General features: G+C 47.1%; 1 protein-coding gene across 1 annotated transcript in view; it reads left to right on the forward strand.

Moving 5' to 3' along the window:
• Positions 1-15,050, forward strand: part of CEP162 (centrosomal protein 162) — a 697,428-nt gene that overhangs the window by 447,267 nt on the left and 235,111 nt on the right. Inside the window, exons 19-20 of the mRNA XM_069235591.1 lie at positions 8,615-8,741; positions 9,052-9,215. Coding sequence (XP_069091692.1) covers positions 8,615-8,741; positions 9,052-9,215 — 291 coding nt within the window. The remainder of the gene's footprint in view (positions 1-8,614; positions 8,742-9,051; positions 9,216-15,050) is intronic.

The following is a 15,050-nucleotide window of genomic DNA, read 5'->3' on the forward strand; positions in this document are numbered from 1 at the left end:
TGGGATAGATGCAGCCAAGTTTATTATCAGGTGTGGTTTGGACACAACTAACTTGCTGGGTAGAGCGATTTTGTCGACAGTGGCCCTTCGTCACCACGCTTGGTTTCGTACATCTGGCTTTTCGGAGGATGTCCAGGCAAACCTTATGGATATGCCCTTCGATGGGTCCCATCTATTTGGTGAAAAGGCTCACTTGGTGCAAGGATTATCTGGCTATGGCCAGGTCCTTGGACCTCTCAGCATCTCCTCGCCAGTCTGTCTTACGCCCCTTTCGAGGCTTCAGAAGGGGCGGGGTACCATGCCATCCACAGACCACCTTCTGTCCTCCATTAGGTCAGCATCCTGTGTGGGGACGTGGTTGTGGTACCTTCAGACCCAAAGAGTCTGGCCAGAAGTCGTCCACCACCCAGCCCCCACCCTCTATAGCGCCCAAGTCCTCCTAGATTCTGCAAGACCACACGCATCCAGTTGGAGGGAGGGTTCAATTTCATCTCCCTCTCTGGCAGTCCATTACATTGGACAGATAGGACTTGCAGACCATACAGAAGGGCTATTCCCTCCCCTTCCAGTCTTTCCCTCCCTCTATGCCTTGATTAAAAGAATGACTGACAGACAATCACATTGTCTTGCTGTGTGGGGAAGCTTCGGCTCTGTTGGCCAAGGGATCCATAGAAAGGGTCCCGATGTCAGAAGTAGGCAGTGGTTGTTATTCACACTACTTTCTGATACCCAAAAAGATCAAGGGACTTTGACCTATTCTAGGTTTGCAGGACGTAAATCTCTTCCTCAAAAAGGAGAAATTCAAAATGCCCACTCTGGCTCAGATCTTGTCTGTCCTAGACCAAGGAGACTGGATGGTAGCGTTGGACTTGCATATTTTCACAACCCCATCCTGCCTGCCACGAGCACTTTCAGTTTACCAAGCTCCCCTTCGGTCTCACCAGTGACCCTCGGGTGTTCACCAAAGTGGTGGCAGTGGTAGAAGCTCATCTGTGCAGATTAGGGGTTTCAATCATCGCCTATCTCAACGACTGGCTGTTGAAGGCTCCTTCACCCCAGGCTGTCGTCACCCACCTTCAGACTACAGACTCCCTCTCAAAAGCTCCCTTTCATCTGAGCTGTTCTGGACACTGTGCAGCTCCTCCTGAACAGTGAGTCCAGGATGTTCAGTTTATGATACTGATGTTTCGGCCTCTGTCCTGGATTTCGTTGAGGCAGACTCTGAGGCTTTTGGGCCTTATGGCCTCCTGCATCCTGCTAGTCAAATATGCCATATGGGATATGAGGGCTCTGCACTGGGGGCCGAAGTTCCAATGGGCACAGCATCAGGGGAATCTCACTGACATGGTCCAGATCTCGGAGGAAACTGCAAAAGATCTGCATTGGTGGTTAGTGAACTGCGATTGGGTCAGAGGCAGATTCCTCTCCCTTCCCCAACCAGATCTTACAGTAGTGACATATGGGTCCATCTGGGAGAGGTGGAGATCAAAGTTCTCTGGTCTCTGGTGTAATCCAGACTCCATATCAACTTACTGGAGCTCCAGACGATACTGCTGGCATTGAAAGCATTTCTTCCTGTTGTAAAAGGGAGGATGGTGCAAGTGTTCACAAACAACACTACCGCAATGTGGTACTGCAAGAAGCAGGGCGGTGTGGGGTCGTGGACCCTTTGTCAAGTGTCTGGACATGGCCGGTACAGCAGGGCATAACCCTGGTGGTCCCTGGTGGTTCATCACCCGTCAGGTTCTCTGAATGTCAGGGCAGACAAACTCAGGCGGCGATGCCTAGCGGATCACAAGTGGTGTCTCCATCCAGAGGAGGCATAAGAGCCTTGGTTAGATTAACTCGCCTCCACAGAGAATGCACACTGTCAGCAGTATTGCAAGTTGGAGTTTCCAAGGCGGCACTCGCTCTGCAACGCTTTTCGTTGTGAGTGGAGTTCAGGCCTCCTGTACGCCTTTCTGCCCATACTACTTCTGCCCAGAGATTTCAAGATCAAGAAAAACTGGGCCCAGGTAATCCTGTTTGCTCTGAACTGGCAGGGAGCGTCTGGTATCACAAGCTTCTGTAAATGAGCATCGATCCTCCAGTCAGGCTGTAATTTGTGAAGATCTTCTGTTGCAGGAGCAGGGGAAGGTTTTTCACCCAAACCTGTCAACTCAGCCCCTTTATGCGTGGAGGTTTAGTGGGAACAGTTGGCAGCCTTCTACCTTATTCTCGAAGTTTGTAAAGTTATTCTGGCAGCCAGGCGTCCCTCCACTAAGACGATGTATGCCTGCAGTTGGAAACAATTTGTAAATTATTGTACAGAAAGATCTACTGATCCTCTTTCTGCTTCTTCCTCTGACATTGTTATCTTTATCTTATTCCCTTATCCCTTGCCCATCAGGGTTCTGCTTTGGGCACTCTTAAAGCCTATCTTTCCCCCCTATCACCGTTACTTTGGCTGCCTGATTAGCTTTTATTATTCAATTCACCTATATTATATAGATTTCTCAAAGGGCTTGTACATATGTGTCCCCCTCACCCTTTGTTATGCCTCTGTGGGACTGAAATCTAGTTCTCACATTTCTCATGTCTGCTCCCTCCAATCCATTACATAACTGTCCCCTCCGGCTGCTCACCATCAAGACAGCCTTCTTAGTGGCAATCACTTGGGTCAAAACATCACCCTGCCTGCCTTCTTTGCTCCACCACATCCCTCTAAAGAAGAGGAGCGACTCCACCAACTGGACCCAAAAAGAGCATTGTTGTTCTACCTTGACCCCATACAAGAGTTCTGGGTGGATGATCAACTCTTTGTGGGGTACATGGGAGCAAAGAAGGGTTGGGCAGTGCAGAAACAAACTCTCTGCATTAAGATCTGCTACGCGCTTGCCAAGAAGCAGCCTCCTGAGGGTTCATTCCATCAGGGGCATGGCTGCTACCACTGCACTGGCACAAGGTTTTCCAGTCCTGGATATCTGTCAGGCAGCAATATGGGCATCATTGCACACTTTTGCAGGACCATACTGCAGCGACAATCAGGTCAGTAGAGATGGGGATTTTGCTTTTTGGGTCCTACATGACTTTTAAGTATAAGGAGATTTGTCTGCAGCCCACCGCCAGGAGGTTATGGCTTGGGTATCTATTGTAAGTTAAGGAATCTGCAGCTCTATCAGATGGGTAAGTTACTTACCTTCGGTAACGCATTATCTGGTAGAGACTCTAGTTGCAGATTCCTTACACCCACCCATGCCTCCCCACTCTGTGGATACTTCTAATAGGGTAAGGAATTGTCCCTTTCAGGGCCCTAGTTTTTTCACAGACAAACTGTTAGTTCTTTCCATGGCTCTGTGCTTCTGGAAAGGATGGAAGTTAGTGGAAAAGGAATTGATGTACACTCGGCTGAGTGGTGCCTTTACAGGGAGTGCAGAATTATTAGGCAAATGAGTATTTTGACCACATCATCATCTTTATGCATGTTGTCTTACTCCAAGCTGTATAGGCTCGAAAGCCTACTACCAATTAAGCATATTAGGTGATGTGCATCTCTGTAATGAGAAGGGGTGTGGTCTAATGACATCAACACCCTATATCAGGTGTGCATAATTATTAGGCAACTTCCTTTCCTTTGGCAAAATGGGTCAAAAGAAGGACTTGACAGGCTCAGAAAAGTCAAAAATAGTGAGATATCTTGCAGAGGGATGCAGCACTCTTAAAATTGCAAAGCTTCTGAAGCGTGATCATCGAACAATCAAGCGTTTCATTCAAAATAGTCAACAGGGTCGCAAGAAGCGTGTGGAAAAACCAAGGCGCAAAATAACTGCCCATGAACTGAGAAAAGTCAAGTGTGCAGCTGCCACGATGCCACTTGCCACCAGTTTGGCCATATTTCTGAGCTGCAACATCACTGGAGTGCCAAAAAGCACAAGGTGTGCAATACTCAGAGACATGGCCAAGGTAAGAAAGGCTGAAAGACGACCACCACTGAACAAGACATACAAGCTGAAACGTCAAGACTGGGCCAAGAAATATCTCAAGACTGATTTTTCTAAGGTTTATGGACTGATGAAATGAGAGTGAGTCTTGATGGGCCAGATGGATGGGCCCGTGGCTGGATTGGTAAAGGGCAGAGAGCTCCAGTCCGACTCAGACGCCAGCAAGGTGGAGGTGGAGTACTGGTTTGGGCTGGTATCATCAAAGATGAGCTTGTGGGGCCTTTTCGGGTTGAGGATGGAGTCAAGCTCAACTCCCAGTCCTACTGCCAGTTCCTGGAAGACACCTTCTTCAAGCAGTGGTACAGGAAGAAGTCTGCATCCTTCAAGAAAAACATGATTTTCATGCAGGACAATGCTCCATCACACGCGTCCAAGTACTCCACAGCGTGGCTGGCAAGAAAGGGTATAAAAGAAGGAAATCTAATGACATGGCCTCCTTGTTCACCTGATCTGAACCCCATTGAGAACCTGTGGTCCATCATCAAATGTGAGATGTACAAGGAGGGAAAACAGTACACCTCTCTGAACAGTGTCTGGGAGGCTGTGGTTGCTGCTGCACGCAATGTTGATGGTGAACAGATCAAAACACTGACAGAATCCATGGATGGCAGGCTTTTGAGTGTCCTTGCAAAGAAAGGTGGCTATATTGGTCACTGATTTGTTTTTGTTTTGTTTTTGAATGTCAGAAATGTATATTTGTGAATGTTGAGATGTTGTATTGGTTTCACTGGTAATAATAAATAATTGAAATGGGTATATATTTGTTTTTTGTTAAGTTGCCTAATAATTATGCACACCTGATATAGGGTGTTGATGTCATTAGACCACACCCCTTCTCATTACAGAGATGCACATCACCTAATATGCTTAATTGGTAGTAGGCTTTCGAGCCTATACAGCTTGGAGTAAGACAACATGCATAAAGAGGATGATGTGGTCAAAATACTCATTTGCCTAATAATTCTGCACTCCCTGTATAGGCGACCGTGACATCACAGACGGCTCCGACGACGCCACGTGGATTCAAATGACGCCACTCGGTGGCACGTACAAAGGTATTGCCCAGCAAAACTTCTGGATTCCAAGCTGACGCCAGGAAAATCTAAGGTAAGGAATCTGCAGCTAGATAGAGTCTCCACCAACTAATGCGTTACTGAAGGTAAGTAACTTGTCCATCTGAGCCTTCCTGAATACAGTGCTATTCAGAGCCATACCTCCACCTCAATGAGTCTAAGACATTCAGGCTGTGATCCTGATGTTTCAACATGAAGCTTGGTTCTCAATGAGGTTGGCTCTGAGTCTTCTGGGCCTCTTGTCTTCTGCTTGTGGACTACACCAGGTGGAACATATGAGGGCTTTGCAGTGGATCTGAAGTCTTAATGGGTTCAGCAACAATGAAATTTGTCAGATTCCATCCAGGTATGGGAGCAGACTGTGAAAGTGGTGGCTACTCGACCATGATTGGACCAGCGGCAGACTCCACTCCCTACCCTACTCAGAATTAACCCTTGTGACAGATGGACGGTTAGTGAGTTGGGGAGGTTACCTGGGAGTGGTGGAGATCAGAGGACTCACGTTCTGGCGGAAACCTCCCTCCACATCCATTTTTGTTTGAGTTATGAGTGATTCACTTAGCTCTGATAGCGTTCCTCCCGACCATGAAGGGAGAATGGCTACAGTTGTTTACAAACAACATTAGAGGCATGTGGTACTGCAACAAACAGTGTGGAAGAGGTGATGTGTAATGTGACAGGAAACCTTGTGTCTCTGGAAGTGGTTGAACACTCAGGGTAGCTCCCTGATTGCCCAACACCTGGCAGGATCTTTAAACGTCAGGATGGATGAACTCCACTGACGGTGCCTAGCAGATCACAAATCGCAGTTACACTGAAAGGTGGCACAGGTCATCTTCCAGCAATGTGGAGAACGCTGGGTCAATCTATTCGCCACTGCAGGGAACTCGCAGTGTTCCAACTTTTGTACATTGGAATTCCTAAGGAAGTCTTCTTCAGTAACTTCTTCAGTTGACTAAATTGGGCCTAAAAACTGCTCTACTCCTTTCCGCCTCTACCTCTCCTGCCCAGAGTACCCAAGAAAATCAAGATACCAGGCCCAAGTCACCCTAGTGGCTCCGGACTCTGCAAGAAGCGTGTGGTAACCTGAATTTGTGGCCATGAGCACAAGCCCTCCAAAGGGGCTGCCCCTACGGGAGGATCTCCTGCTGCAACAGCAGAGCTGAGTCTTTCATCCAAGCCTGAACAACCTATGGGGGTCATTCTGACCCCCGCGGGCGGCGGGAACCGCCAGAAGACCGTACCGCTGTCAAAAGACCGCGGCGGTCATTCTGACTTTCCCGCTGGGCTGGTGGGCGACCGCCAAAAGGCCGCCCGCCCGCCCAGCGGGAAAGCACCAGCAACGAGTAAGCCGGCTCCGAATGGAGCCGGCGGAGTTGCTGGTGTGCGACGGGTGCAGTTGCACCCGTCGCGATTTTCAGTGTCTGCCAAGCAGACACTGAAAATCTTAATGGGGCCCTGTTAGGGGGCCCCTGCAGTGCCCATGCCAGTGGCATGGGCACTGCAGGGGCACCCAGGGGCCCCACGACACCCGTTCCCGCCATCCTGTTTCTGGCGGTGAAAACCGCCAGAAACAGGATGGCGGGAAGGGGGTCGGAATCCCCATGGCGGCGCTGCTTGCAGCGCCGCCGTGGAGGATTCCCTGGGGCCGCGGGAAACCGCCGGTTTCCCTTTTCTGACCGCGGCTGTACCGCCGCGGTCAGAATGGCCCCAGAAGCACCGCCAGCCTGTTGGCGGTGCTTCCGCGGTCGTTGGCCCTGGCGGTCCATGACCGCCAGGGTCAGAATGACCCCCTATTCCTCCCCATGTGGACATTGAGCTGCAACAGTTGATGACAAACAGCCTTTCCCCGAGGTGGTTGGTGTTGTTCTGGTAGCCAGGTGTCCTTCAACTAAATTTATCTACGCAGTACGCTGGGAGAAGTTTGTTTCCTTGTGTTATTTTTGTCATATTCAACTCTTACAAGCTTCTCTATCTGATATTTTGTTATTTTCTTTATCATTGACTAAGCAAGGCCTTACTGTGACCACATTTAAATGTTAGTTATTGGCCCTTAAGGCCTTTTACGTGTACCAGATAAAACAGTGTTCCTCATTGCCATAACATCTGCTAGAGGAGTGAGTGACCTTCAGGCCTTATCTTCAGTTCCACCATTTTTTACCTTTACTCTGTACAAATTACTCATTAAACAAAAACAGTATTCCTGCCTACTGTAGTCCTGCCCTTTCCTGGAGAACCATCACCTTGTCAACATTTTATCCACCACTTTGTCTATCAAAGAAGGAACAGCTACATTGCCTCGATCTTTGGAGGGCCCTTTGTTTCTACTTCGGGAGGACTAGAGAATTTCGGCAAGATGACCAACTGTTTTTCTGGGACAAAATGTGCAAAGTGATACAGAAAGAACCATGTTTAGTTGGATTCTATTAAATATTAAGATCTGCTATGAATTAACAAGAAACCAGCTCCCAGAAGGCCTGCATGCTCATTCCACCAGAGAAAAGGCTGGGACCACTGTGGTGGTGCTTTGTGCCAGTTCTAAACATTCGCCAGTTTGCAGCTTTGGTGTCTGTCCACACGTTCACCAAGCATTGCTGCCTGGATAGCCAGGACTGGCGGGACATGCACCTCCCCTGATCTGTCCTGCAGGATCTCCTGGTCTGAGTCATTCCACAGACCCACAGCCTGTGAGCTACTACTTTGGTATCTATTCAAAAGGCGAAGAACCTGCAGTTAGAAGTATCTGGCAGAAGAACAAGTTACTTACTCTTGGTAACACCTTTTCTGGTAGAGACCCTTTCTTACTGCAGACTCCTCACCTACCTTCTCTCCTCTCTGTTCTGTGGAATGATCTCATACAGTCCAGTTTTAATAAGATTCTATCACATAAAAGTTCTTCACACTGTTTCATATTAATTTCTATAGGTTCCATGTCTGTTGGGATGGGCAGAACCCAGAAAGAAACTGACACCAGTGCAAGCAGATGGAGTGTATGTAATGGTCCTGAAGTCACGTCTGTGTGGGACCGAGCGGCATGTGATAGAACGATGTGGCAGGACACCACCTTTTGGAGCGTGAGGGAATTGTTATACAAAATGTTTTCCCAAATGTATACTTCAGTTTACAGCGAATATCAGCTTTAATGATGGGTGCATTTTCACGGGTGGTTTTCAGTGCCCTTTCTTCCTCATCAATGTCTAGGCATTTTCTCTCATGATCATAGTTGGAATGTGAACTATTGAGTGTATAACATGTGAAAACAATTGTTGTGAAGATAACCAACCTTAGTTGTCAGCCACGTAGGCATTCAAAGGTGATTTCTAGAGTCACTTCAGAATGCCACTCCACATTTAGTTCATTTAACTATAAACTATAGGCATTGCCATCATTTTTGCAAGCTTGCAGAATGTTGTGCCAAGACCTAATTGGAGGACAGCCCTCTGAGGACTCATGTGTCTCTGAGGACTTCCTTGTATAATTAGGAATTCCTTAGAATAAATAATTTGTATATGTCTTCTGAAAATGTATTTTCTTACAGTCTGTTTTCTCTTTCTATTAAAGAAGGTGGAAGCAGATTTGTTGGAGGAGGTAAAGCGACTCAAGCAAGACAAGCAGTCTCTTGAAGTGGATATTGGTCAAATAAGAAAAGAGAGAGATCTTGCAAAGGCCCAGATAATCCACGCTTCAGGTAAAGTCCATATTTTGTCGGGATAAAGTGATGTTGAACATGGTCCTGTTCAGATGAAACATTAGTCTGGCATTCATCAAATGTGTTTTTATGTTTGCTTGATGCAAAAAAGTGTATACTCCTCAGGGCATTTCAACAAGGCAAGGCTCCTAATGTTACAATGTCACATCTTTTCTAAACGTTAATCAGTTGTTTAATAAAATGTTATTCCAACACCATTTTGCTGTTTTCAGAATTTTAAAATGCCACCCAATGGTTGTTTATTTCAAATCTCTCTCTGTTTACTTAAAGTCAAAATGTTTAATTTTAGGTGATAAATCATACGAGATGAAGATCATGGAAGAATCATACAAACAAGAAATTAGTCGTCTGAATAAGAGACTGCAGTGGTTTGCAGAAAATCAGGAGCTGTTAGACAAAGATGCAAGTCGACTAAGGGATGCCAGTAAAGAAATAGAAATGCTTCAAACAGAGGTAAGATTTTGAACATCTTTTTGCATATATTTCATTACAACTATTCTGTTGTAGCACCTCACATCCAGGTGGAGGCCCTAAAGTATTCCCTCATTTTGAAGGAAAATTACTTTGGATGGTGGCAATATTGTTGAAGAAAATATATGGCATCCAGGTTTGCCATTTCCCTTCCCGTCTTGGTAGCGTGATGATTCCTGAGCTAGCTCATTTCTGTCAGACTACAAGTAAAATAAGAATCACTCATAGGAAGGCTAGACTAGCCCAGAAGTCAACCAGTATTCTCTGGATGTTGGATAAAAACACACTGCTGCAGATACTATATGAGGGAGCAAGCATGTTGGATTAAAGTGTACCCAAATACATCAGAATAGTAGCAACAGATAGAGTGTGATAGGCTTTCTTCCTTGTCCATCGTTTTTTACAGTTAACCGGGCTTTAGGTGACATTTAGGGGGGTCATTACAACCCTGGCGGTCGGTGTTAAACCGGCGGTAAGACCGCCAACAGGCTGGCGGTCTTACTTTGTGGAATCATGACCATGGCGTTACCGCCATGGTCATCCGCCGGTTCTCCGTTCCGGCCGCCAGGGCGGAGACGACCGCTGGGCTGGAGACCTGGGTCTCCAGCCCGGCGGCCGTCACAATACCGCCGCCGGTATTTTGACCCGGCTTACCGCCGTGGATTTCCAGCGGTAGGAACCACCATGAAATCCATGGCGGTAAGCACTATCAGTGCCAGGGAATTCCTTCCCTGGCACTGATAGGGGTCTCTCCCACACCCCACACCCACCCCGACTCCCTCCCCTACACCCCCCGCCACCCCCCAAAGGTGGCAGGGCCCCCCTCCCCACCCCGACCCCCGACATTACCTTACACATACACACCCAACACGCACGCAGGCACCACCAACACACATACACGCGCACACACCGACATACATGCCAACATCCACACACACAGTCAGACACGTACACCCACATTCAAGCATACACGCACACATCCATACAGACATACCCACAGACATACACGCACTCATTCCCAAAAACACGCAACACCCCCGCAAGCATACACGCACTCACACACCCCCCTACATACACACACGCACACCCCCATGCACCCACACAACACACAACACCCCCCCACCCCCTCCCCTAATGGACGATCGACTTACCTGTTCCGTCGATCCGCCGGGAGGGGACGGGAGCCATGGGGGCAGCTCTGCCGACACCACACCGCCAACAGAACACCGCCGCGCAAAATCACAGGACGTGATTAGCTGGGCGGTGCTCTGTTGGCGTGGTGGTGGAGTCGGAGCAACCTCCACTTCCCCGCCGCCCGCACGTATGGCTGTTGGCGGCTCTCCGTCGGAAAAACGACGGTGGGGAGCCAACGGTCATAATACACCGAGCGGCAAACCGCCTCTACTGGTGGTCTTCCTAACGGCGGTCCCTCGGCGGTCTTGTTAAAAGACCGCCGAGGTTGTAATGACCCCCTTAATGATTTACTACTGAGGTGTGAAAAAACGCATTTACATCTTCCTCTGCCAGGTTCTTTTTGGATAGCATGAAACAGCTAGCCTGAAGGAATCAAAGTCCTATTCATATTTTGCTTTTGGTAAGCTAATGAGCAATTTGGGAAATTATAACTGTGATCACTTTAGCATATATTTTAGTGAGGACTCTGTTTTAGTTTTATTCATCAGGAAATAAGAAGCCTGAAGTATCTTTACTCTGTCTTGCACTTAAATATTTTTTAGTCACCAAGCCTTGAGTTACCAAGCCTTTTCTCTTCAAATCTGCATTGCAGTTAGACAGCTGTTCTCTTTCGGTTGACCTATCAAGATGGGGTTTCTTTCTACATCTGTGTACCTTCTAAGATCTAAAGAACATCTCCAGTGCACAAAGAATAGTTAAAGTAAAAATATTTTTTTCCAAACTGCCCCGCTATTCAAGCCCCCTGGCCTTTTCAGTTATGAGACTTTTAGGTCTTGATAGTAGTTTTTCATAGACGTCTTTCAGAGGAAAAGTACTGGAATACTTGCATACATCACTACTTTTCCAAATCATCAGCATCATCAGACATCATAAACCTCACCAACAATTCATTCATTTGGCAACTCCCACATCGCTTCCCCAGACTTTCCCACCTGGCATTCATTCATCCTCTGACTCTTGATGACCTTATTAGCAATGTGCCCTCAGTTAAAGCCACTACAGAGAAGAACAATATCCTCACTCTAGAAATCACGTCCTCCAAAACACTCATCCCCAATCCTGAGATCGTCCGCTCCTTTTGCCCCTCTTTCTTTCCTTGTTGATGTAGGGCAGAATCTGTTCTTATTAAAGAAAAAAGATTAAGATCCACACATTCGCTTTATTGGTCACCATGTAGCCATTTCCCATTAATTGGAAGGATACTGTAAAGGGCAGTTGCCATCTAGCAGAAAAAAACCCTATCTATGTTTGTGTGTGTATTTATTTATTTATATGTGTGTGTGTGTGTGTGTGTGTGTGTGTGTGTGTGTGTGTGTGTGTGTGTATATATATATATATGTATGTATATATATATATATATATAAATAACCTAGTGGCAGTCAACCACTAGGTAGTTATAGTTAGGGTCAAGTTTCCATAGAAAAAGCGTTTTTAAATTTTTTTTTTACTTGCTTGTATCTTTGCCACAGTTTGACAAATCTTCACAAAACTTTCCCAAAAAGTGCACTGATGAATCTTGTTGCACACAAAGAGTTTCGGGGTGATCCGTCAAGCGGGGGCCGAGAAAAAGGGGGGGGGGTCAAAAAAGTTGTGTTTCCCATGTTAATTCCCATAGGACATTTAGACACAACTACAGCCCGACCCGCTGGACGGAATTACACCAAATTTGGCAGAAAACTACCTTGCGGTACTCAGATTAAACTTTCCCTTATTTGGCATAAATCCATCCAGTAGTTTTGGAGATATTAAAGAGAAATTACATTTGTATAACTTTAGCCACGATGGCTCTGTGAAGATTAAGAGCTCGTGCACGGCAAATGCACAGCTCTCATTGGCTGCCAACACTTCAAACCAGGAAGTGTTGGCAGAAGTCTTGGGACTTGGCTTCAGCCGAGTCCCATAAAAAAAAGTAAAAAAAAAGAAAAAAAAAAGAGGCCTGCGTAGAGTCACCCTGATCCCTTACCTTGGGTGCTGAGATCCCAGAGGGACCCCCAGAGTGAAACAACAATTCTTTTTACATTTTGCTGCGATTCACAGAGGATCTGGCGAAAACTCCAGAGGGCATTTATTTACGTATGCTGGGAGGGGTTGCCTGGCCAACTATTGCCCCCTCCGCCCCCTCACCCCCCTCGGGCTGGGTACTGCCAACTCTCCAGGGCTTTGGTCAAAATGAATGGGGGGACCCTATCCCCCCACCCCCAAAGAAGCCTCGGGGATCGCCACCAGCCTGGGGCACAAACAAATATGGTGCATGGAGCCACACAGCCCCCCAAGCAGCCGCGAGGACTGCCACTAACCTGGGGCACTAAACTAATGTGGTGTGAGGTGGGCTGCCCCCCCCCTCCACAGCCCTGGGGTCTGCCACCTCCCTGAGGCACTAAACAAATGTGGTGCAGGGGGGCCAAATGGTCTCCGCCTCGCAGCCCCAGGAGCCACTGCCTCAATGGGGCTTTCACAAATATAAAGGGGGTGCCTGTCCCAACTCAGGCCCCCACCCCGTGCAGCCCAGTGGACTGCCACCCGCCTTATCCTCCGCACCGCCCCCCCAACCCACCCCCACCCCCATCCCCGGAGCTTCAATAAAAAAGTTAAGGGGGTCTGTTTCAGAGCTCAGAGCCCTGTGGTCACCACCTCCTGAGGGCTGTGCTAGGTGTAGGGGGGCCAAATGCCCCCCCATTGAGGAGACACTGATGGTCCTGGGGACCACCACCTCCCAGGGCCAGCTCCTGCTATGTCCCGAATTGCCCACACCCAGGACATAGCTGTTTGGTTTTGCCTGGTGAGAGCTAACAGCTCCCACCAAACAAAAGCAAACAAAGTCCGGTTTATGACAGATAGAGTTGTCAAACAGCTCCCTCTGTCAGAAGGCGGACTTTTCATCTGTCTTCTCTGCACGCAAATATGACAGATGAAAACATTGCTGTCAGAAGCATGGGGCTGCTACTTGAAGCAGCTCCCTGCTTCTGGGAGGAGTGTCGGTTCCCGCTGGACACGGAACACTGGGAGCTGGCTAGGACTGTGGGGACCTTGGGGCCCCCCATGTGGTTCTCCCACTCTCTGTCTCTCACTGTCCCATATTGGGATGAAAGAGCGTGGGAGACTGTGGCATAATGGCTAAGGCTACAGACCCTCATGCGGACAGTTGAGGGTTCTAGTCCAGGTGTGTCTGTGGTGATTTCCCTACCTTAATTATTTTTTACTTTAAAAGTTTAGGGTTCATAATAAAAGGTGATGGCACTCTTTTTAATTGACAAATGCATTTTTCTTTTCATTGTGTCCAGAAATATCTAATTCTAAGTGTATCATTCATCAAACTCTAAAAAACACCCCTATTGCTGTCCCTCTCACTTTCTTTATCTCACTCTCTCAATTTCTCATTTTGAATCTTTCTTCCATCCTGCACCCACTCAGACCCTTATGCACCCACTGACATACCCACTCAGACAGTCATGCACTCATAGACTCACGCAGACCCTAGTGCACGCACTCACAGCCCCACTCAGCCCCTCCACCCACTCACAGACCCACTGAAACCCTCATGCACCCACTCACAGGCCCACGAGCACAAACTGATGCACCCACTAGAACAATGATGTACGTACTCTCACACCCTCATACACCCTCTTACACCTATTCTCACACCCAGAGAGGCAGGATGCTGCCAGCTACCATTGTGCATGGCCAAAGGGCCATGCGCATGGTGGGGTTGGGTGATTAGAGGGGTTGGACGCAGTGTCTCACTGCAGGCCAGGCCTTGTGGGCAACCTCCTCTGCGTACTGGTGAAGGCTGTGCATGGCACAGGGTTGGGTAGGGGGTTGGCCCTGAGGCCAACCATCGCCGTGCGCAGCAGAAGGGCGTGCGTGGCTGTAGTTAGATTAACGTATAGTAATGAAAATTACTATATGTTAAAAAAATGATTACAGGGATTTTAAAGTTTTGCTCACTTTTTAATTGTACAAAGCCATAGAAATTCACCTGTTATAGTTAAAGTTAACTCAAGTAAGTATAACTCGTGCCCCAAGGTAACTATAACTCACGCCTTCGCCATGCACTGCTAATTACCTCAGAAATGACGGCAGACATGACATCTTTGATAACATCATTGATAATATTCATGTAATATTTGCGGTAACAATTTTGACTTAAAAATTGTGCATGGCAGGGGTGCGAGTTATAGTTACCTTTGGACATGAGTTATAGTTACTTGAGTTAAATCTAACTATAACAGTTGAACATCTGTGGTTTTGTATGTTTAAAAATGTGAGCCTAACAATAACGTTCCTGTAACCTTTGTTTTTTTAAGTGAATATATATATATATATATATATATATATATATATATATATATATATATATATATATATATATATAGGTGTTTGTATAGTGCAAACCTAAGTGCTGTATATTAATGGAGTTTTATCTTGTACATCTAATGAGGTGTACAGATTTAAATTTTATATTTACATTACATTTCACATATATTTAAATTTTAGGTCGAGGCAGTTTAAAGGATTTTCCCAGAATCACAATTTTATGAAAAGTGCTGGAGATGGGATTGGAACTGAGGACCCCTGGTTCAATTCCAGCTGCATATCCACTAGACAACATCTACTCTCTTATCT

The sequence above is a fragment of the Pleurodeles waltl genome, chromosome 5 (assembly GCF_031143425.1).
Source record: "Pleurodeles waltl isolate 20211129_DDA chromosome 5, aPleWal1.hap1.20221129, whole genome shotgun sequence".
Lineage (NCBI taxonomy): Eukaryota > Metazoa > Chordata > Amphibia > Caudata > Salamandridae > Pleurodeles > Pleurodeles waltl.